The sequence below is a fragment of the Citrus sinensis genome, chromosome 1 (genome assembly GCF_022201045.2).
Source record: "Citrus sinensis cultivar Valencia sweet orange chromosome 1, DVS_A1.0, whole genome shotgun sequence".
Lineage (NCBI taxonomy): Eukaryota > Viridiplantae > Streptophyta > Magnoliopsida > Sapindales > Rutaceae > Citrus > Citrus sinensis.
The window spans coordinates 5858584-5883180 of NC_068556.1; the positions used below are offsets into that span (position 1 = coordinate 5858584).

Consider the following 24597-nt stretch of genomic DNA (forward strand, 5'->3'; position numbering starts at 1 on the left):
ACAAGGAACAGAGCCCCTTTGAAATTTGGCTATCACAAAATGATTCAGATGAGGAGAAAGCTGTTATAATTAACGGTCTTCGGGTAATGGTAACACAATTTGAGGGTTATCCAAGATCGTTTGAGGTCCATGGCAAAAGCTGAGAATCCAAACTTCTGTCCTGTGCAGATTCAAGCTTAAAAGCAACAATTGTCTAGGGCGGTGAGGTCACACTGGTCAGTTTGACAGTTCTATTTGATAAACACATGGAATACCAAAGTGTTGAAAAAAAATAGAGGTATTGTGTACATTGATTAATTGCTCTGTAAAAGTTTGTCCACTATGATAAAGTCAAAAATTGTTGTTTGAATATGGGGTGTGGATTTTGAACCGGGACTGTTTCGGATCTGAATAAATGGAAGCAGCAATAACATTGACGTAAATATGCATATGGTGTACATTGATCAATTAATGACAATTTTAACGGGGAAAATGAAACATAGCTTATAGTTCATACTAGTTCATACAACATACATCACAAAAGGTCAAATATTTGTTGATGCCAATGTTAAAATGAGCAAAATTGTGGTAATCATATCAGCAAGCAAAATACCATAATAATATACTGTTTCTGGCAAGGAAACACCTTGAATCAAATAAACCTAAGAGAAAGAAGCCATGTGCCATGAGAGATCAAATGAATTAACACAAGTTTCATGTGCCAAAGAAAAGATTACTCATCTTCTTTCATTTATTATGAATTTATAAATTTTCAGAGTAAAAAAACACAATAGATGGCAGAAAAACATCCATCATAGTTCTGCTACATTTATTGGAGTGTACAGGGTAAACAAGAACAATAAAGAATGAAAACAGAACAGGGGCAGTATGACTATAGTTAAGTTCTGACTATAGTTAAGAGAACACAAGAGTGAAGTAATGAGACAATTAACCAGAAGACTAGATTACTCTATTGTCAGGAACCACCAAAAGAAGTCACCATAGTTAAGTTCTGACATGCAAGACGACAACGCTTCTCTTACTTGGAAATTGTCAGAGTTCATGTGAAGTTCTTCATGTAGTCCCCTAGCCTGCTGCAGAAACTTCACCTTCTCTTTACTATTTCTTGGCCGTAAACAAGATCTTTGCTGCAACGCCACAGCCCATCTGAACAGAGCTGTAACCGATAAACGTTTAAATGTCAACTGGAATTTCATACCTCAACAGTTATATTCATTCAAGATGTAAACAGGGAATAAATATGGAAAAGGAACTGATAGCATAACAATTATACACTTCATATAGAAACTTTAGTACTTGTTTCTGATAGACAGAGAAAGAAATTAAACATACCATCGGGTGCATAAATATTTCCTTTCAACATCATAGCATCAAAATTATCAATTGCAGCCAAGAATATTTTGTCAGCATCAAAAGCTGTTTCCTGAAATTTGAAAGATTAGAAATGAGTTCAAATGTATCTTAACTACTTTCCAATCCACTCAAAGAAGCTTTATATCAACCAAATTATGAGATAGATATTAAATTATCTTTTCAAATCAATGACAAAAATAGACCCTGAAATCTTTAAGCCACTGAGCCCAAAATTGCTAGAAGTTCACTTGACGGGCACTGAAAGCAAAAGAAAATTCTGTGGCCTAAACTGAGTGCACTGAATAGAAGAAACTTCTATAGAGATGATATAAACAATCTGAGTACATTGGGTTGGATGCTTACTGGTCCAATATCCAATTAGTTGCACAAGGAAGAAGAGTGCAAGACCCCAGTTATATAGGGCTCTCACGTCATTCCCATCAATCGACAGAGCCAACATATATTTTCTACCTGCCTTCACAAGGAGTTCTTCACACTCTTCACAAGCATCGACAAGAAGCTTATCTTTATTCACAAACTGATAATCTAACCCCTTGAGTATTCTTTTCTGTTCCTCAACAGATAAGACATCACCTTCCAAAAGGAGTCTTCTCAGCTTGCAGCTAAAATGTAGCTTTAGTTCTCCACGAACAAGATATGCGTTGCTCAATTGGTCCACAGCTAACAAACTCGTGCTGCATAGCTATGGGCTGAGAGAGTAACCTGGCAGACTTGTGCCATATCATCTCTGCACACTCCTCATCCCAACCACTCCTCATACACTCTTTTGCGTGTTTCAGAAGATCACTGGCTTCCCTGAGATACCTATCAAACATCACATCATCAATAAATTTAGAAGACGAAGAGGAACTGATCTCACTCTCACGAGCACGCAAGTGATCAGTCAGATGGGAATCATCCTCAGGATTCACCTTGTCTTCTCTTAACATGGAACCGTAAATCTGATTCTCATCCTTCTCTCAGTTGCAGGAAGACCTATAAACTATACTTTCTGAGTATGTGCTCTTGTACAAAGGAATCTTCACTTTCCATATGGTTCCAACTGACTCTAAAACCTACAGAGTCAAGCAAATTATCACCAGATTCCCATGTTTCACTTACATTTGTATGACCCATATATACAGAGTCATGGTGATTATTTGTGAATTGCAATCTTTTATTCTGGTAACTATACTCATTGGTCTCCATAAATTCTTTGTCACCTGAACCCATCACCCTCATTCTTTCATCCAGCAAATCCAGCTTTATTCCTGTATCCCTGTCTTGATTCAAAGAAAACTTATTTAGAGAATCTCGAGAAAACTGCGAATTGCCAATGCCTTCATCATCAGAAAGAAACCTTTGCTCATCTCCAGGACTTGAATTATTTACTTGACTTTGATCATTCTCATGCTTTATATTATCTTTAACTCTGTTAGGCTTTGAATTAACAACTTTTTCTCCAGACAAGACCCCAATAAATTGCACCCAATCTAAACCAACATCCCCAATTTCTTTCCTCTTTTTACCTGATTTTTGGTAATCAGGTAACACATTATTACAATTCCCCACGTTAACAACACAAACCTCAATGGCATTTCTAGCATTTGAAGCTGATACGTTTATTGATCCTATTACATTGAAATACTTTTCCAAATCACCAACTGTAACTTTACAACAACCAATAGCTCTTTGTATATCACTCTCAAGTTACAACTTTACCTTCAAAACGTTCAAAGTAATCCAATAAATTCCTCAATTTCTCACTATTAGGCCTAAAAATTCCCTCTTTCAATCTTCTCTTACTTGCACATACTTCACTGAAGCTGCTACCATGAACGAACCCAAATGAAAAACCCAATTGCAAAAGCCAAAACTGTAGCTGGAAACACAATTATAGACGACACCCTGACCCTAGAAATGGAAAAGGCACATAGAAGCCCTAAAATAAACATAAAGACATACTTTCTATCATCTATTCCAATGGAAATTAAAAAATCACGCAACGGAGTTGACTCACCCGTGTCACTGAGTCTCAAATCCTCCAACCCACCCTAACTCATGGACTCGGGCGATGCAACAGCTTTGATGGGAGATAAATCTAGAGTTTTGGGATCGTAAAAACATTTCGAGCGGGAAAAGGGAAGGAGTGTTTTATTTTTTCGAGAAAATAATCGAAAATGAGTGAGAAAATTCGGAGATGAAATAATCAATGGATTTGTGTAATTGCCAATTGAGTTTACAAAAATTAAGGTTTTCATTTGGAAATGAAGAGTGATCGGAAGGCCGCTTTGTTTGTTCAGTTACGTGACTTAGGATGGTAATTGTGCCCGCAAACCCGTTTAAATCCGTCTGTTAAAATCTGTCCGTTATAGATAATTTTACTGGTTACGAGTGAATTTAATATTATAAATTAAAATCTACATTTAGATGTAGGTATGTTTGGTATTAACTTAATATTTAGTAAATATTCACATAGATATTCATTAGACCTGTAATATTTTTTTTAAATATTTTTAATTTAATTTTAATTAAAAAAATTTAAATTTAAAAAATATATAAAGAAAATAATGTAATTATGTAAAATGTCAAATAACCAAAATATTTTTGTGTGATCTATTTTCTTTTAACTTAATGCATGAATTATTTTATTATTATGATTTTTTGGATTAATATTTGAAAGTATTATTCTTTGAAAAATATTAATCGTAATCATTATTGTAGACAACATGTTGGATGGGTGCTAATGATGGTGAATGCAATGAAAAGCTTCTCTTTGATCTTATGTTGAATGGTAATTTGAAATATAATTATTATTTTTAAATACTACTTTGTGTTTTTTTAAGGATTTGTATATTTTATATTTAAATTTGAGAGTTTGTATTGAATTTATGTTGAAATTTTAATTTTTCATTTATATTGGTTAAATTTAAAATTGAATATGTTATGTGGAATTCGAGGTTATTATTATAGATTTATATATTGAATATTTGTGATTTTAAATATACAAACAAGCAAAAAATCCGTCGAATATCATTGCGAATGTGGCAATTGTCAAAACCTACAGCAAGTGAGTTTTCTTAAAAAAATTAAAACTTGTTGTGGATTGCGGGTGAGTTTAATAATTTAAATTTTGTGCGAGTTTAAGTTTGATAATAATAAATCCATTGCGGACGGTACCCATTTGCCATCCCTAATTACGTGGCAACTGGCAAGTGCAACAACGGTTTTTCACGTGTTACGTTTGTTATCTGAAAGACTAAAACACTAACTTTCAATCACAAGGACAATTTCATCAATTCCTAAAATTGTCTCGGTATATTCATCTATTGATGCGTAGAGATCCACGTTTTCTCGCGCTCTGGACGACTGGACCCAATTAAAGCCTATTTAAAACGATTGGGTTGGCCGGTATGAAAAATTGAGCCCACATTTTTTGACACCCCTAAAAACTCATATAAAACCCAAATCTCATTCAAATTATCAAAACAACCGAGCAGATTTGATTCGATTCCAATTTTTTGTACAGAAATTAAGTTAAACACTGAAATTAATTATTTTTTAATAAATATTTCACATCTACCCTATTTTATAATGTATACTTAAATTTTAATAAAAATAGCTTTTTAAAAAAAATTAGAGTTATGAACTATATAATAGGAAAAAAATATTTTAAGATTTTAAGTTTTGAATATAATTTACGAATAAAAACTTAAAAAATAATTTTTTAGAGTAAAGAACTTTATAGAAATATGATTAATTTTATTATATAAATTTATATTTTAAAAACTAAAAGGAGGTATTTTAGAAAATAAAATTTAAAATAAATGTTGTCAGGATTTTGAGGGGGGGTCAAAAGCAAAAGCTCCCTCCCTAACGCAATTGCAAGTAGTCACTACTAGTACAATTCAACACAAAAGATCTATTAAAATCACACACCTCTTATGGTATAAATCATTTTTTTTTATATCAAAATGGTACAATCAAATTCGATTTTAATCTTTACTACAATGGAAATTGCATATAATAGACAAGTAACTGTGAGTATGTTAAATTTATTACAACTCATTATTATTACTATTATTGTTATTATTACTACTACTACTATTATTATTATTATGATTTATTACTAAGAAGGATCATAACGTTGCCAAAATAGATAATACCGAAGAAAGAAAAAATGTTTTCACTCTTTAACAGTCATGTTGTGTTTACTTGAGGGTTTAAGTAATGAGAATGAAACTCATGTTTACTTAGCAAAATGTAATTTGAGAATGAGAATAAAATGTATGGGCCCAACACAATTTGAGAATAAGGAATGAGAATCTCATTCCCATGGGGGGTTGGGAATGAGAATTCCCATTCCCTGAACCGACCTTTGTATCCTTATAATTTTTTTTTATATTTTTTGAATTACCCTTGTTCAAATCACAATTAATTTTATTATTTTAAATGTCATAATTATTATTATTATTATTAAATTTATTATTTTAGTTATTATTAATTATTATTAATATTATTTTTATTAATATTATCATTATTAACATTTGTTATTATTAATTTTATTTCTTAATTAATATCATTTTTATAATAATATTTATACATGTATCTAGTTAATGAAAATTACATTATTTAATACTATAAGTATTTTGGTAAACTGATTCTCATTCCCATTTCTCATTTTCATTTATTTTGCTAAGTAAACACATCAATGACATTCCAGCACATTCTCATTCCCATTTATTTTTGCCAAGTAAACATTAGAATTTTATTCCCATTCCAACTCATTCCCAGCCCATTCATATTTCACCCCATTCTCATTCCATTAAGTAAACTGTTGGAAAAATAGCATAACATGCTATTTTGAGGGCACACTTTGAGTGGGTCCCACTTAACGAAAGTGGAAAATATTGTGAGGTTCGTATTCTACTCCATTGATACTTCAAGAGTATAATCTTATTTTCTCAAAATGGTGCTTGGGTGAATGAGAAATTATCTCTCAAAGTTCACCCTTGAAGTTAGAAATTTGAAAGGAAATGAGGCTTATCCCACATGGGAAAAAGAAGCCTAGGAATTAGTGTATATATATAAACACTTAACCATGCATGGGTAAGGATTATAAGGATAGAGGCTCTCTCCACATGCGCGTGCGCGGGGGGGGGGGGGCAAATCTAAGACCGATGTGGTTGAACTCGTGTGCGCCCGCACATCCTGCGTACGCGAATGTTAGGCCAAAATCATCCATGCAAGCTTGGCACGTTTTTAATTTCCTTTTTAATTTTTTATTGTAACAGTTTGGTGTTTTGAATTCAAAGAATGTGTAACAGATTTTACAATTATTTTTTACTGTTGTTCACATTTTTTAATTCAATTTTGAAATCAATTCATTGAATTGATTTAGCTGTTATAGCAATTAAATAAAACATATTGAATTCGGAAATTCAATACACATCAGCTGTTACATCCTAACATGATTATAAAAATGTTGTGGTTCTTTCATCCTTCTTCGTCTTTCTCTGATCGAGTTACTTGTTGTGGTTCGCCAGAATTTCCAGCTTGTGCTTGACTGGAAATTCGTACCCGTTGTATCCTAGGAAACAGATACTAGCAGACCTTAAGCACTCCGAAGAGGTGGTAAATCTGTTTTAAGGAAACTGTCTTGTGCAGGCCTCAGGTTTATATTTCTTATTCCGTTTTCATTTCTCTTCTGTTCTTCATTTGCTGTTTCCGATTGCTGGTTTATATTTTGTTTTAATTAATTGCAATTTAAATTGTCAACTCACTCTGTGTTTGTTTTTTCTAACATAAACGCACCATCAACTCTTGAATTGATTTTCTATTCCAAATAAAATATCATCAACAATTGCACCATTCTCATCATAAAAGCAGTTAATAATTGCAAAAATAATAAATATGATGAGAAAATCAAAGTAAAGTCTTGAAGGCTGTATTGGATGACATGTTTCAGTGTGAAAAATCCAAAGCCTAAAGCGAAGGCAAAGACGAAGATAGGCACAAAGACAAATCATCAACTTCAGTGACATCTTCACCGATTCATGATAGCTGTTATAGTGCTACGAACTCTTATTATCGCTGTGAGGATCTAAAAGCGATCATTTTCTATTGCAAGAACTCACAGGGGCTGGGGAATAAAAAATGAATTACAATAGCATTGTAAAAGACGATGAATCCTTTTGCTCAAAAATTAAAAAAAATGCTCAATTACAGTAGCTGCGAATGTCTGATTGTGATGGACAAACATATATATTTTTTAAAAAAAGAAAAATTAGCAGAAAGTGAGAGGTTAGGTAGGACCCCTACTTGTAATATAAATATAAAAAATTGAAATGAATACGTAAAGAGGGGAACATAGATCAAAACCTTCAAAAGAAAATGAAAATACACATGAAGAGCCAAGAAAGAATAAAAGAAAAGAAAACCATCAATGCTAACACTTGACATGAGGAACAAACTGAGCATCCAAATGAAGAATACTAAATAAGCCAGCGGGAAGATCCTGGGAACAAGAGAAGCGCCTATTGACATGGTGAGAACATGCCTAATTAGCCAAAAAATCAGCAGCAGAGGTAGCCTCACAAAACACATGACTGACCAGAATAAGCGAAGATGATGTGAAAGAACACATCCGACGCAGAAAGTAAGTATAATCTCAATTACCAGGACCCCGAGAATGTATCCAAGAAATGACCATAGCTGAATCCAACTCCACCTAAAGCATAGGATAACCAAGCTGAGCAGCAAGCTCCAAGCTCTCGCACACAACCATGAGCTCAGCGTAAAGTATCGGTTAGCGGCCAAGAAAGGATCCAAAAGTAGCCAAAAACACACCTCGATAATCTTGTATAATACTATTATTGTTATTATTACTACTACTATAATTATTATAACATTGCCAATGAGGGGCAACAGTGGTATTACACGATGGAGTGGTAGTAGATTAGGTGTTGCATGGTGGGGTGGCAGTGGAGCTAGTGTCGCGTGGTAGGTGGGTGTCACGCAATGAGGTGACAATGGAGTTAGCGTCGCACGTTAAAGGCAAATGGGGTGGTGGTGGAGCGTTAAGTAGTTAGCGTTTGTTGAACCACTGCATAGAGAGAATGATGGAAAGAACTGCTTGAGCCAATCTAAGAACGAGGGTGAGAATGAAAGGCAAAAAATAATTTTTTTTGTATCACAAAACAGTTACAAAACTTGCGTAAACCCGACCCTTCGTTGAGTTTAGTTTATGCAGATTCGACTGCATAAGATTTTGTGTTGACCACATTATGATACTATGTGGTGCAATTGATGAACATTGGTATTATAATACTTTAATATAATGAGGAGTTCTAACACTATAACCAAATAAAGTTGTTCAAGTCAAGTAAAAAAAAAAAAAAATTAAAGGCCGACTTACAAAATTGAATTTTGGTCAAATCGATACAAATTTTTACAAAAAAACTTGCCATCAAAATTCTATAAACTTCCATTATTCATATTTCAGTCATATTAAGTTGAATTAAAGATTAAATATACAGAGAAGATAAGACAACAATTTCCACCTTTCGTATTTTCTAGTGTACAATCGTACATCATCCCTCAATGTAGGGATTGGATGACTTTTCATGGACTTCAGCCCCGCCTTCGTTTATTTTAGGTAGAAAGAATCTTTGATTTCTTATTTTTCCATCTGGTTTGCAATGAATCTGGAAAATGCCTATAGTAGCTTCAATGCAGCTATGAATCGGGCAAGAAAATCTCCAAATTATGACAACCCTACCATGCAATGATCCCAAGCAACACATGGTTTGTCATCCTTTTTGTTCAGTAAGTTCTGCATGGCCAAGAAAACATATCATTCTACTTGTTTTGACCACGAAGGAACTCTCTTATGTGTATGTGAATTTCTGCCTTAACAACTAGACGCATTTCTTTGAATCCTCCCATTGCAAACCACTTTGATCTCTTGCATAATCACAAGCAGCCTCAAAGACATCCTACAAGATTTATGACATAACTTTAAAATGTAATCCCTGAAAGATGTGAGATAAGAAATCAATCCAATTGAAATGCTCAGACTACCCTCGAGGGAAACTCATCATAATAATGCGGTCGGGTCATTTCATCCCTATTAAAATTTGATTCCCACAATCTTATCTGTCAAGGAAATAGCAGAATTTGAAACATTAGAAAATAAATAATCATCTTCGTTAATTGAAATATATTATGTAGAAAATATCGAGAAATTTACTATGGAAGGTCAGGAAGCATTGATACATGCGATACATCTGAATGCAGGAAAGAATTATGACCCGATCACAGATGTTTTCTGGTACAGACAGTATTCTGTCATCAACCCGAGGATGTGCATTTTGCTGAAGAAAACTAAGGATCTGCAAAACAAACAATCATGGAGTTAGATGAGTCAGAATGACTACAAAAGTAATTGAAAAAAAAACGCGACTTTGAAAGAAAAAACTATTTTGGCTGCAAGAATATCAGAAACAGTATGTAAGCTATGCAAAAAACCTTCTTCACCCAAAAAAAAAAAAATTCTAGGTTGATGTAAAAAGCATGTTGAGATGAGGATGGCTGGGAGTCTGGGACTTAAAAAGAGGTGTAAGGGGGCAAATTATTAAGAATGTCAGAAGTTACTTGCATATGCATGCATATCAATTGACCACATCGGACATTTTTTTATGGAAAAACAGATCACCAGATCAACTAAATACCGAACTTACCTTATCAGCTGTAACGCCATTCTCAAAAGCATTATACAAACTCTCTTCCACTGGGACTAACATAAATAAGTTATTTTTAATTGCTGGAAATATATGTGTTCTTATCTATTTTTTTAAGCTAATAAAAGTAAGATATTATTAAAAGTTCAATTTATAATAATTTAATTAGTCGCTAAAATTATGTTCAAGCTTTTAGTTAGGCAAAACCCATGCACTTAGGATCTTTATCTTGCTCTGAACTTTACCACAAAAATGTACTTTCGGTATTACTCATCTATTTTTCAAACCAATTTATTCTTTATTAGCAAGGGTAATTTGCTCTTGAAAAAGCTAATTGTTTTTTTTTTGCAAGACATATTTGGTGTTACTCAACCCCATTTCATTCCTGTTTAGCTCGCTCTGATGAGCCACCTCTAATAAAAAAAGCTAATCGCTTTTTAATGTATATATCTGACGACTCTTCCTTGCCTTTATAAAAAGTAATTATTACCGAAGGTAAATGAAGCCCTTCGAATATCTAGTCGGTAATGCTGTTGTTTGTTGTAGTGGGGAATGATATGCGGTCATTATGAATATGCATGGGAATTGCATGCATGTCTTCACAGCACGAGAGGAAGAGTGGAAGATTTGATCATCATTAAGACTTGGTCAACTTTGTTAATACTCTCTTAGTTGAGGCAGGAGAGGGAGAGTGGAAGATTTGATCATCATTAAGACTTGGTCAACTTTGTTAATACTTTCTTAGTTGAGGACCTTAGTGGTTTCTATTGAATAAGCTTTGGGTGCTGAAAATCAGCACAACTTAGTTATTTCCCAGATAATTTTGCTGTTATCGTTCTATTTTCTAGCTTAATACGTTAAGTCTAGAGACTATTTATGTAGTCCGGAATGAATGGAATAAAGTCGTGGAAAGTTAAAGCTTACTGCAATATTTCTTCTCTGTTCTCCTCTTCCATCTTGGTTCACTTTTTGTTACAAATTCTCATATCATATAATTTTTATTGATCTGCCAATATCTGAAGAGAAATGAACCATGTCAATACCCACTTGGAAAAACGTGCCTGTGTCCACTTCATCATTTATTTATGAAATATTCTTATTAAATGGGGTAAAGTCCATATAATACAATAACTTTCATTTGCCCAACATTTGGAATACAGATGCTTTGTTTCTTTAGTTATATATATATATATATTTATTTACTTGATATAACTAATAAGTAAACTCATAACTCTTTCTATCACCTCCTTTTTTGTTGTTGAGAGAATTGGTAAAACCAACTCTACAATGCTGCCTCTTTGCCATAAAAGCTGCATTTTTACGACATGTGTATTAAATTGAAAAAAAGTGAATATTACATCAATTGTTTATTGTGACATTTTCTTCCTTAAGGAAATATATGAGCAGAAAGCAACATCATTATTGTGATTTCAATGCAGCATCATCCATCAATTTCATATAAGCTTTAGAAGGCCAGATACTGAAGCACAACCAGTTTTGTTGTTGCATTTCTCACAACAAGACTGCAACAACTTAATGACTTTTTGGTACTTTTGAAGGTTTGCAGTCACCTGTGTAATTTTATTGTTGTTCAAGTCCATCAATATTAATCACTAGCTTGTCTAGTAAAAGTAAAAACAACACCAAAACTTTATGATTTTCGCACCGACTACCGATCGTGTTTCGAAATTCTGTCCCGGATGTTATGGGAGTCGGAATTAATCTTCTAAAATTGATTTGAAATTGGTCAAAATTTTGGACAAAATTTTATCCCGATTAATGATACGGAACCGGATCGTCGAGAAAGTTTATAAAGATTGAAGAAGTTGTTGGCAATCACAGGCTTAGGTTAAAATACTTTTACTTCCTTCTCTTTTCTTTTATGTTACATGATATGAACAACAATAATGATCGAAGCCATTAAACCGAAACACTTGTGTGTGCATTGTGCATGTGTTTTGGTTAGTTCAAGTAGCGCTCAATAATCGATGGAAGTCGTTGGACACTGGTAATTGAGTCATTGTAGTGGAGATTTTCCAGAAAGAAATATTAAGGATGAGAAATAATTAATAATCTTTTTAATAAAAAAAAACAAAGCTTCTGCACATCTTCGACTCAAATTAATTTTTCTTTTAAATGTCTATTGTCTAATTGTTTTTAAAAATTATATAACTTTTTTTTAAAGAAATGTGCAGTAAGATTAGGCCAATCATAAATGTCCAAATAAAGGCCTAAAAGCCACATGTCTCCCCCCTTCCCCCCCTCCCCAAAAGCCTTAAACGACATTAATGGCCTCTCCGGCTGCCGGTGATGGCAACCAGCCATCATTGGTCTACACCCTCTCTGCAGAAGAACGAATTATCAGGAGTTTGAATCCTCCTAAGAAATCTTTTTGATGACACCCAAAATTCACCCATGACCCATTGCCAGACATCCAGTTGCCATCACCACGAATCAAACCAAACCACTCTCATTCAGACCCTCCATCTCAAATCCAACCCCATGCAAACCAACCACCAACGTCCACTGCCGTTATCCTCTCGAAACTTTAGCAACCTTCAATCCCACCTAATGCCGTAAATAAACAAAAAGAAATTGGCATCAATGACTATGATTGCTGCCATGAGGTAACAAAATCACCCCTCCATTCACTAGAAGAAGGGGAAGAAAGTAGTGCTCGAAACAAGCCGGTTCTCATCTCACCGGTTGACGATAATGGCAACCAGCACCACCGGCTCCTCCCATCATTTCTAAAAATGAACATCCTTTTTTTAGAACGTCCCAACGGCAAACTCGCTCAAAATACAAGAGTCAATCGCCAGCCCAACCCCAACAACCCCCAAATTCCGTAAATACACCACCATCGTCATCCCTTCAACAACTAACTCCAACCGCCATTGTCATCCTTTCAACAGCCAACTCCAAGCTTTCATCACCAGACTTGGTGAATGGGTTTTCATCTCAAGCCAACCAGTCACTAGCCTCTAGCCCGCAACCAACACAAACCACACACCATTCGGGAGATCATCCTGCTGTCACAGCCCATATGCACCATCAAAACCAGCCCACACCCCATGGCCATTTGTCTCAAGATTTGGTTCAAGATACAACCACCAGCCAGCCACAATCACCACATACACAAACAACTCCTTCACGACAAAAACTCTCATGCAAACCACAAGCTAGCACATGGGAAAATGCTCACAACCAGCTGTATACAACCATCACCGAACACAGCCAAGGTCAACAAACATCCAACACCAGCCAACCACAATCACCACCTACACAAACAACTCCCTCACGAAAAAAAGTCCCATCCAAATCACAAGCAAGCACACGGGAAAGTGCTCACGACCAGCTGCAGCTGTCAACCGTAAAACAATTGCATGCAACTATCACCGAACCCAGCCAAGGTCAAAAAACATCCAGCCAACACCAGCTCAAAAGTCTGCACGCGTGTGGAAATTCCCATGCTCATGAGACACTTTCGGCAGCACATGATTTGTGTTCCCCATGTGTGTCTCCCACTAGCACCTCCTATACCCCACTAGCTTTTCCCACTAGTCAAACGCAAGTCCAATCCATTTCCTAAATAAATGCCAACACCCAGCCCTCTCGAATGCCCTCTACACTTTTATTAAATAACCCCCTAAAAGATCTGTTAATCCAAAATACCACTCAGCCCACGTCCGCACAATTTTTTATGCCTTGGTGTTGAAATTTGTCCCAAATCTAAATTAAAATAAACCCACTAAAAAATCTTTGGTGGATATTATGAATGGCTCAACCAGCTCAACGATTCCGATCAAGACCGTCACTTTGTTCGAGGGAAAGCCTAACGTGCAATTTTCCACTGCGGAAATTCAAGCGATAGCCATTCCTTTCAAGCTGACATTAGTAGGTAAATTTTCTTACAATAGACCCAGTATAGAATTAATTCGTAAATTTTTTAATACTTTGCGATTGAAGGAAACTTCCAAGGTGTCCCTTTTAGATAATCGACATGTGTTAATTCAATTGGATGTTGAGGAGGACTACTCACGCCTATGGGTTAGGCAGACATGGTACATCAATGGGAGTGCCATGATAATTTTTAAATGGACCACCTATTTTCGATGTTCCGAGGAGTCTCTTATAGTTCCAGTATGGATTTCATTTCCTTACTTGCCTGTCCACTTCATGCATTGTAAGGAAGCATTATTTTCTATTGCATCAGCTATTGGTAAACCGTTATGAATTGACCAAGCTACTGCCTCTTTAGATCACCTTTCTATAGGTAGGGTGTTAGTGGAGTATGATGTCACTCAACCTCTACTGCCTCGGACACGAATCGGTGTGGGAGATTATGGATTTTGGCAAAGTGTAATTTTTGAGAAAATCCCACTCTACTGTGCTTCCTGCAAGCACCTTGGCCATACCATTGAGACGTGTTACGTGGCCAATCTAGGGCTTCGTCCCCAGCGGCCTAATGGGAATTGACAGACCAGATTAGATAATAAGCAGTCAGAAGTTCTGCCGTCAGATACTCCACAACCCCTAGATACTCCACAACCCCTAGATACTCCACAACCTGACCTTTCCATCATTAAGCAGATTGTAGATGCGGGGTCTCCGATTGTCTTATCTACGGAGAACCGTGCTAACGCTACAAAATCTACTCCCATTCAGGAGCCAATTGGCTAGGATGTCACGACTCATGATTCTAGGATCCGAGAACCTGGTGAGTATAATCCACATCTTCATCGAGCATCCAACACAAAATTTAGGCATTGCAATTCTCATACTAATAATGATGATAGTTCTGATGAACATTTGGCGAATAATGATCATTTTCTGTCTGCTCCTGAGAATTCTAAAGAATTGACTATAGCCCTGATTTTAGTATTGTCGGTCATTCGAAAAAGAGCATTAAATTACTTGCCGGCCGCAACTATCGTAAGAGATATTATCACCATTTGCATTAGTCTTTTTCCTCTCATATTAGGCTATGCCTAAATCATATCTTTTACTGTTATATTTATTTATCTTGGTTCAAGGTTTTAGTTTATGTCCTCCTCCTCATATAATTTTCTTTATATGTTCTAAATGACAGGTAGGGGTCCCGTCTAACCCCCCACCATTAGAGTGGTATTCGCATAAAAAAAAAAAACAAAATTTTGACAAGGAGGACAAAGCTACATTATGGGTGAAAAATGATGATTGCTCGGGACTTACAAGTGAAGAATGTGCGATCAAGGAGTATAACGATCATTATAATGATCACTACCTCTTATTTCGTGGAGATCTTGACAATGGCCATCCACGATCCCCGTGAATTTGTTAAATGGTTATTTCTGTTATGTCATATCAATACTTTTGCAATAACCATCAATTGGAGAAATCGATGCTATATTTTAATAAAAGAAGGAATTAATCCATTATGAGCATGTGATATGTTGTGTGTGTTATATGGCACTGATTTATTATAAAAGTACTTTATTGATTGTTGATGACGATCGAGCGATTATAATTACTTTTTTAGGACTGTTTGTCCTGTTTTTATTTTTTTATCTATTGCTTATGAGGGATGAGGTATTTGCGCTCTTTAAAAATACTTTTAAATCCATCTTTTATCATTTTCAAAAAATTTTAAACTGTATTTTAATCTTTTTTTATTTTTTATTCTAAAATTGAAGAGGTAGGTGTAATTTGTCTATATTAGTAATTTAATTTAAGGACATTGTGTAATAAAATATTTTATGAAAGGTTTCATAGAAATTTTAGGGTGCATAAATCAAAATCCTTTGATGATGTGACAAAAATAAATAAACAAATGAATAAATTAAAAAAAAGTATTAACATCAAACCAACAAACAATTACAATGATTTAAAAAAATTTTTTAAAAATGGTACAATTGCAAGTAGGTTGCTAATCTCAAATTGATGAAATATAATAAACATTGGTGGAGGGAAATTAGGAAATTGATGTAAAAGTGGTGCTCTCAATATAGTGACATTGGTGACGAGAAGTTAGGAATTTTATTAATTTCTTTATATGGTCTGGATTTCAACATCGGACTATTATTATAATTTTAATTTCTTTATAACTGATTTTTTTTTTGGTGGAGAACTGTTTCGGAATTTAATTAACTATATCTTGCAGGTAACTGAGTGCTATTCGTAAAACGTACGAGGAAGTTGACTGAGGAATTCTCGAAATTGATTGGTGATGCTTAGTTAACTACAACCCAGGCAATACAATTATCAGGTGTCAAATGAAATTTACTAAAATGTGAGAAGGAAACATATTCATATGTTATTATTAGGAATTGGGCCCAGTGTTTATGAAATAATAAATTTATTTGTTTGTTTAATGAGATATTTTCATAAAAAAATGGTTTTATGAGGAATTTAAAGAGGTATAAAAAATCCAACTCTTTTTTTTTCTTTTTACTAATTATATTTTAGAGCTAGCTTTAACAAATCAGTATATTAAAATTAATCAATTTCAATAAAACTTCACCTTAAAACTATTTTTCTATTTTTTTAGAATACATATGAATCTTAAAATCTTAATTTATTTTCTTCTTATTATATATTTTTATTTTTATAACTCCAAACTTTTATAATTTTTTAAAAGTAAAAATTTAACTAAAATTTATAATATAAACATAAATGATGAAATGAAGCGGGTGTAAAAAAGTTATTAATGTCGTCTCTACCCGATCAAAGCCACGAGCCTTTTGATGTTCAGCGGATTAGCCAACCCACATAAATAAAACATGGGATCAAGTTTTTGGTTGGGCAAGAGCTGTTTGGGTCAACATCACACCGTACATTATAACATTACCAACCTCCAAGGTCTCTATTTCTTTTCAGAATTTTCAATTTTTTTGCGCCTTTTCCTTTGCATAATATAGTGTCACCCTAATTGTGAAGTGACTGGAAGATACAAAGAAAAATATAAATATTTACATTTATTTAAATAAATCTCCAAGATTAATTTAAAACCTAATTTATGAATAAAATAAATCATCTAATTTGAAACCTAATTTATGATTAAAATAAACCATCACTCACAAATATTGTAAATATCATTATAGTCTTTACTAATTCGTCACCCTAGTATTAGCGAAATTATCACAATGCTATTTATAATTCTGCCAATAAATTTACTTTTAGAAATCTATCTTTATTACTTTTCCAAATTTCTTCTTCTCCAAATTTCTCTCTCATACCTCTCACAAAGTTGCAAAAGCAAGAAATTTATCATTCATTTGACTATTAATTCATTGAGTTTGATCAATTTTCTTGTTAATGGAACTTAAATTAAAGGGAGGTTGTCAAATTTTTCCTACTATTTTCATAATGACCAATTATCCTTGCTGTTATTATGTTATAACATTAAGAAGTTGATCAATTTTTGAGTGTTTTTACCCATTCGCCCCTAGTGTCTAAATGATTGGAGATTGGCGCCAATTTTCTTAGCTCTAGTGGATAAAACTACACAATGACGCACATATGTTTTAACTAACATATAACAAAGCGCAATTTTAAAAATGCCCTTACTTTACAGCTACAAAGACTTAATTGCCATTAATATGTGGAATTAAAAATGAATATTAACATGAAGAATAACAATTATTTTCTAATTTCATGAATTAAGCTATATATACCCGTAAAATATAATTGTCGGAAGCTTAATTTTGCGCCACTTCTAGGTTTATCAAGCCACTTTCCCTTGCACAAACATTCCTGAATATTCTATCCTTTCAACAAAATATGAATACTCAATCATCTGAATACTCAATCATTTATTAAAAAAAGAATCCAACAAAATCTTACCACATTGTATATATATATATATATGTATATATATATTAGGGAGTAATTGTTTGATATAGCAATGGCATATAAGATAAATGTAATCATAATATAAGAAGATTCCATCATAGCTAACCAAAAGTAAACACCATATTCGAGTGGGTATAAATTTTGTTGCATATACCCAACAAATGAAGCCACCATTACCCCATGTTGCAATAGCTAACAAAACTAATTAGATACCATATTTTACCGTATACTACATGCAACCACCAAAGCCATCAGGTTTAGAAACTAACGGCTGCGTTGCATTCAACCTATGTTTGTGCTCTAATAAATTCAAGAAGCTCCAGACCCGGTTTCCATCTATACTCATTCCGATAACCATTCCATGACTTTGACATTTTGTTTGGCACATGATCAGTCTTGTAAAACTAGCTGAAATGATGGCATGACCATGTGCTTGGATTATTGTCAACCGTACCAATCACTTGTAAGCGTTTTCATCAATGTTGTTTATCGCTGCTATTGCATTATCGAAGGCAATTGGTGGCTCTTGCCGTTTCCAAGGTGCTCCCTCAAAATCACACTGTACATTATAACATCACGGAGCTCCAAGTCTCCGTTTCTTTTTAAAAATTTCAATTTTTTTGCACCTTTTCCTTTGCTTAATATAATATCACCCTACTTGTAAAGTGACTGGAAGATAAAAAGAAAAATATAAATATTTACATTTATTTAAATGAATCCCCAAGATTAATTTAAATCCTAATTTATGATTAAAATAATCTCCACTCATAAATATTGTAAATATCACTATAGTGTTTACTAATTTGCCACCGTAACATTCATAAAATTATCACAATGCTATTTAAAATTCTGCCAATAAATTTACTTTTAGAAGTCTATCTTTATCACTTTTCCTAATTTTTTCACCTTCAAGTATCTCTCTCATCTCTCTCACAAAGTTGTGAAGGCAACAAATTTATCAATTACTTGACTACTAATTCTTGGAATTTGATCAATTTTCTCGTTAAAGGAACTTAAATTAAATGGTATGATTATCTACATTGAAAGAGAATTTATAAACACTGTTGATTCAAATGTGAGTGGCGTATGTGGGTTATGACAACCCCCATACACTTCCATAGTGAGATTTCATTTCCAGAGAGAAAGACTTCTAATTGATTATGTATGCCTAATCTTTCTATTACGTACTAATTAAATGCATCTGGAGTTTTGTAAAGTCCTTTCCAATATTTGCCTAATAGATCATTTAAGTGATGCTATTATTCAACTTGTTTGGTTTTCTAGATGCCCCATATGTGATAATAAAGTTACTCTCAATTTATGAAACTAGTGGAATAAATTAAGGTTTCACTTGCAAGCATGGTTGAAACATCATATTTTGGGAGTGAGAAATATATTGGTCGATGCCTCGATGGCTTTGGGATATTTTGTATGAATATCAATGGACAATAATACATAAAAATTGTTTTAAATATTTCATTTTTTTTCTAATTGTTTGTTGATGAAGGTTGGAATTTTATGCAATATACAAAATGCATAGATCTCATTTAAATTTTTTCGATCACATAATTTTGTCGTTAGTTTGACCAAGAAGTTAGACAAGCAAATCAATGATTTCTATAAAAAAAAATGAGAGCAATGATCAATATTCCAAATATCATTTTCATTAATCCTTTAGAATAAAGATAATTGAATATTTAATGAAGCATGGAGGTACATGTCTCATTCCGTGCATGAATTCCTAAAAAGCAAATGAGAGAAAAAGCCGAAGCGAAATGATAAAAAGAGAGAGAATCGGGGGGCTCATAACCTAACAAATGCGAGGATTAATGAGAATAAAAGTCAATGAAGAGACAGTTATTCAATGCACCCCCCATTGCCAATGCTCAGAATTCTTTAATTTTCATCCTATAATCACACAATATCTTTTGCCAACTTTTGTCCTCAATCCCTTACTCGTTGTCACACAAAAGAGCCTTTATGCATCACAGAGATGAAAAAGAAAACAAAGAACCACAGCTCGTCAGTTGTTTAGTTCCCAAGTAATCAATTAGCATAAAAGCTTAGCTGCTGGCGCGCTGCTACATCTACATATGGTTTTATTCACCTTGCCTCTTTAAAAGCCCTAAACAGTAAACAGCATTGATCTCTTTTGTCAATTTTCCTGGTCACGTTGTCCCAAGATTTGAAATGTAGAAGATATAATTAGTAGAACACGGTTTCTTCAAACTGCATACAGTTGTTATTAGCTAAGAAGTTAACCTGTTCAAAGTACAAAAGATGTTTATTATTAATTTCATTAATCTTTTTTTCTTTTTAATGAAAAATAAGGCTATTTTTGTCCAGAAATGTGACATTAATATGCATGCCATTTGTAGTTGAAGTTGCCAATTTTTTTTTTTTTTTAAATTGGAGGTGTCCTTGTTAGATGGCCTTCACATGCTATTTTGATAAATAATTAAACTAAGATGTACCATTATGTCATCTCATAACCAAGCCATTACTTTCGCATTGATTTAATTTAAATGGAAATGATTACATCCAATGGTTAATCCTAAATCAAATTATATAAAGGAATTCATTTATGTTAATTAACATAATACATGTGCAATGTCAAAAATAAATGAAAAGACATCGACATGTAACCTAACCAAGCTATTACTTTCACATTGATTTAATGGAAATGATTACAACCAATGGTTAATTCTAAATCAAATTATATCAAATTCATTTATGTTAATTAACATAATACATGTGCAATGTTAAAAATAAATGAAAAGACATCGACACGTAACCTATTCCTATTTCGGATGAGTGACAATTGATTGATTAGAACAAGCATTAACTAGGATTGCAAAAAGAAATTGTATAGAAGAATTAATTTCCATTTCAACAATTTTTGTTGTTGTCGTAAATGTATATGCATATTTTAATTTGGAGAAAAAATCAAAATGATAAGCATGCAAAAATCAAAACAATAACGTGAAAATTACGGTGTGAGTGGAGCCTGTCGCAAGCCAATGGAGTTAATTAAATGCAGTTTAGTTTTGTCAGGTCGTTTTCCAATACTTGCTTAATTTACCATTTGAATGGTGCTATTATCTAATTTTTTTGGGTTTTCTAGATGCCCGTATTCATAATAAATTTACTCTGAATTTATGAAACTAGTGGAATAAATTAAGGGTTCACTTGCAAGCATCTTGCAGTAGTTCGAACATCACATTTAATTTTGAGAGTAAGACATATACTTATCGATGATGTTGGGATACATGGTATGAATATGAATGGACAATATAATGCATGAGAATTATTTTAAATCCTTCATTTTTTTTTAATTGTTGGTGAAGGTTGGATTTTGTTCAATATATATACAAAATGTATAAATCTCATTTTATATTTTGTCGATCACATAATGTCATCGTTGGTTTGACCAAGATATACTTAAAGTTCTAGACAAGCAAATGATTTCCTATCAAAAAAATGAGAGCAATGATCAATATTCCAAATATCATCCTCATTAATTCCAAAAATCATCCTTATTAATCCTTTATAATAAAAATTGATCAATATTTAATGAATCATTCGGCATATGAATCCGACAAAGCAAATGAGAGAAAAAGCCGTAGCAAAAAAAATAGCAAGAGAAAGAATCAGGGGTTCAGGAACCCAAAACAAATACGAGCATTCATGACAATAATACTCAATGAAGAGACAAAATGCCTATAAATACCACAACTTGCAAAATCATGCCAAACATCTGAAAACTTCTCGATATTTTGAAAACTTTTCGACGTCATGGCATTGAAAACGTTCTCTACTTATGCTTTCCTTTGTCTTTCTATTATCTGGCCTTCTTTTTGCACCAAAGAAAATCCCAAATTAGTTCAAGATGAAAATCCCAAATTATTTCAAGCGGAAATAATTTTTGTTCATGGTATCTATGTGATGCATTTATCAATTGGCAGTCCTCCTGTCGATATATATGGTTCAGTTGACACAGGAAGTGACTTAGTATGGACACAGTGTGAGCCTTGCCCACAATCACAGTGTTTCCGGCAAGAGGCTCCACTCTTTGATCCTAAAAAGTCTTCCACATACAATTCTATTTCTTGCTTCTCATTCCAATGTGTCATAGCCGGAACGAATTGCTCCGAAGGAGATTGCATTTACTCCTTGGCATATGGAAGAGGTTTACATGGATCGTTCTCAAGTGGCAATATTGCCACTGAAACTCTCACTTTCGGTTCAACATCCGGACAGCCCCTTGAAATGCCAAAAATAATCTTTGGTTGCGGACACAACAACAGTGAAAGCCCAAACACTCGTTCAAATCGAACCGGCACCATTGGCCTTGGACCCGGCAGTTCTTCATTAATTTCTCAAATGGCAACATCAATTGCTGGTAAATTCTCCTATTGCCTGCCCCATCAAGGTTCAAGCACAATAAACTTTGGTGGAATTGTTGCGGGTGCCGGGGTAGTTTCTACCCCTTTGATTATTAGGGACCATTATTATCTCACCCTTGAAGCAATCAGTGTAGGCAACCAAAGGCTAGAATTTGTGTCCGGTGGAAAATATTTTATTGATGCTGGAAACATTTTTGTTGATACTGGTGTTCAACGTACTTTATTACCACTAGAGTATGACTCAAATTTGAAGTTAGTAATGTCCAACATGATAAGGGCACAACCCATTGAAATCAAAATAGGTGAGCCTGGCCTATCTGATATTCTCTGTTATAATATTAGTTCACAGCCTGAGCTTCCTGAAGTAACAATTCATTTTAAAGGCGCAGATGTGAAATTGAGCCCTTCCAACATTTTTCAGAATTTTTCAGATGATCTCATGTGTTCTGCTTTTAGAGGTGGTGATGCCAATACAATTTACGGGAACATAATGCAGATAAACTTCTTAATCGGCTATGACACTGAGCAAAGGACAGTGTCGTTTAAGTCGACTCATTGCGCCAACAATTAATTAAGTAACTGGAAAGCTTGGGAAGTGTGCTTTTGGTTAATGTTTAAACTGTTTTTTCTTTATTTTAATTGATGTTGTTCTATTTGATTAGAAGTCTTATATCTAAAGCTTTCTCGTCCTTAAGAGTTCTGGTTGATGTTAGTTTTTTATTTAGTCTAAGTTGGATTAGATTAGAAGTCTTTCGTCATTTAAGCTTTGAAGTATTGTAACAGAGGCACTTCCTCTACAGTGGGTTATATTATAAACATCTAGAATTCTTCTCATTTGCGAGTGTTGCCTTTCTGTTTGGTTCGTTCCTCTTCTACTTCATTTGTTTGAATCTGAGTTACCGCAGAATTTATTTTCTGTACTTTGTTTCTTTACACTTTTGTCCTTCTAATAAAGGTTTTCTAATAATATCAGTGTCGGAAAGATCAAACAAAAGAATCGTGGGCCTCAATAACCCACTGCCAATAAATTCTTTATTGTTATCCTATGATCAGAGAACCTTCTACCAATTTTGGTCCTCAATTGGTCGTCAATTCCGCACAATGTCCCTTAATCGTCGTCACTAAAAAGAGTATTTATGCATCAAAGAAACGAATGGGAAACCAAAAAGGCTAACAGCTCCTCAATAGTTTTGATCCCAAGTATGGTTTCGTTCACTTTCTCTCTTTAAAAACCTTAAACAGTAAATACCATTGATCCATTTTGTCAATTTTCTTGGCACTATCGCCGCATTTTTTTTTTTTGGCCCTCAATTGTTCATCAATTCAACACAATGTCCCTTACTCGTCGTTATGCAAAAGAGCCTTTATGCATCACGGAGAAGAAAAATAAACCAAAGAACTACAGCTCCTCAATTGTTTAGTTCCCAAGTAATCATAACCAAGCTATTACTTTCACATTGATTTAATTTAAATGGAAATGATTACAACCAATGGTTAATTCTAAACCAAATTATATCAAGGAAGCATCTTTATTATTTGCGGGGTTCGGGGAAAGAATAGGAAAAGTCATTTCACTATATTTCTGACCAGGAACTAGCATTATCATAAGAATATTTTTTTTAGTGGGTCAATAGGTCTGAAAAGATAGCTTGCCTATCTTTTCTTTCATCTCGGGCGAAATACGATCTGGGGGGGGGGGGGGGGGGCTAATTCAAACCCCTCTGGTAAAATAAGAACGGCCCCCACATTCAAAGCCCCCTTTTACCATTAGCAAGAACTTGTTTTAGTTGCATATCATAAGGAATTCTAACAACTGCTTCAAATACAGTATCGGGGAGTACCGCCTGTGGAACCTCAATATCCACGGGCTTATTAGCTAAATGGCAATTGGCGCATACAATACGACCAGTTGCTTCTCGTGGATTTTCAAAACCCTGCTGCGCAAAAATGGGATATGCATTTGAAATTGATGCCCGAGTTATTATATATATCATGAGGGATACGGAAATGAATCGAGTAATCTCTCCCTTTAACGAAGAAAAGGTATTTCTAATTTGCATGGTCCAATCGTTGATCCCGAAAATTTCTACAATAAAATTTGGTATGTCACTAATATAGTTCACTATCTGCGATTTTGGTATTTCCTGAAATCATTTTACTGGAATATAGGTATAGGATTCCTGGAATTTGGGATGGATCCTCTGGATGGGTAGAAAAAGTAAGGTAAGTACAACTTTGAATGCTTTGCTTATGTACAAAATAAG

At 34.0% G+C, this 24597-nt stretch overlaps 1 protein-coding gene and 2 long non-coding RNA genes across 3 annotated transcripts; 2 read left to right on the forward strand and 1 right to left on the reverse strand.

The window, feature by feature from the left end:
* Nucleotides 1-774: 774 nt before the first annotated feature.
* LOC102615904 (uncharacterized) lies at nt 775-3667 on the reverse strand. Its single transcript, XR_370409.4, has 3 exons — nt 1717-3667; nt 1333-1423; nt 775-1156 (listed from the first exon to the last, which is right to left on the reverse strand). It is a non-coding gene; the product is annotated as an uncharacterized LOC102615904 (long non-coding RNA).
* Nucleotides 3668-12360: 8693 nt separating this feature from the next.
* Nucleotides 12361-15583, forward strand: LOC112497908 (uncharacterized). The gene is made up of 2 exons (XR_003064969.2): nt 12361-13995; nt 15187-15583. It is a non-coding gene; the product is annotated as an uncharacterized LOC112497908 (long non-coding RNA).
* A 6139-nt stretch (nt 15584-21722) lies between these two features.
* Nucleotides 21723-22904, forward strand: LOC102624600 (aspartic proteinase CDR1-like). The gene has a single exon (XM_006476034.4). The coding sequence runs from the start codon at nt 21723-21725 to the stop codon at nt 22902-22904; it is 1182 nt and encodes a 393-aa protein (XP_006476097.4).
* The last annotated feature ends 1693 nt before the right edge of the window (nt 22905-24597 follow it).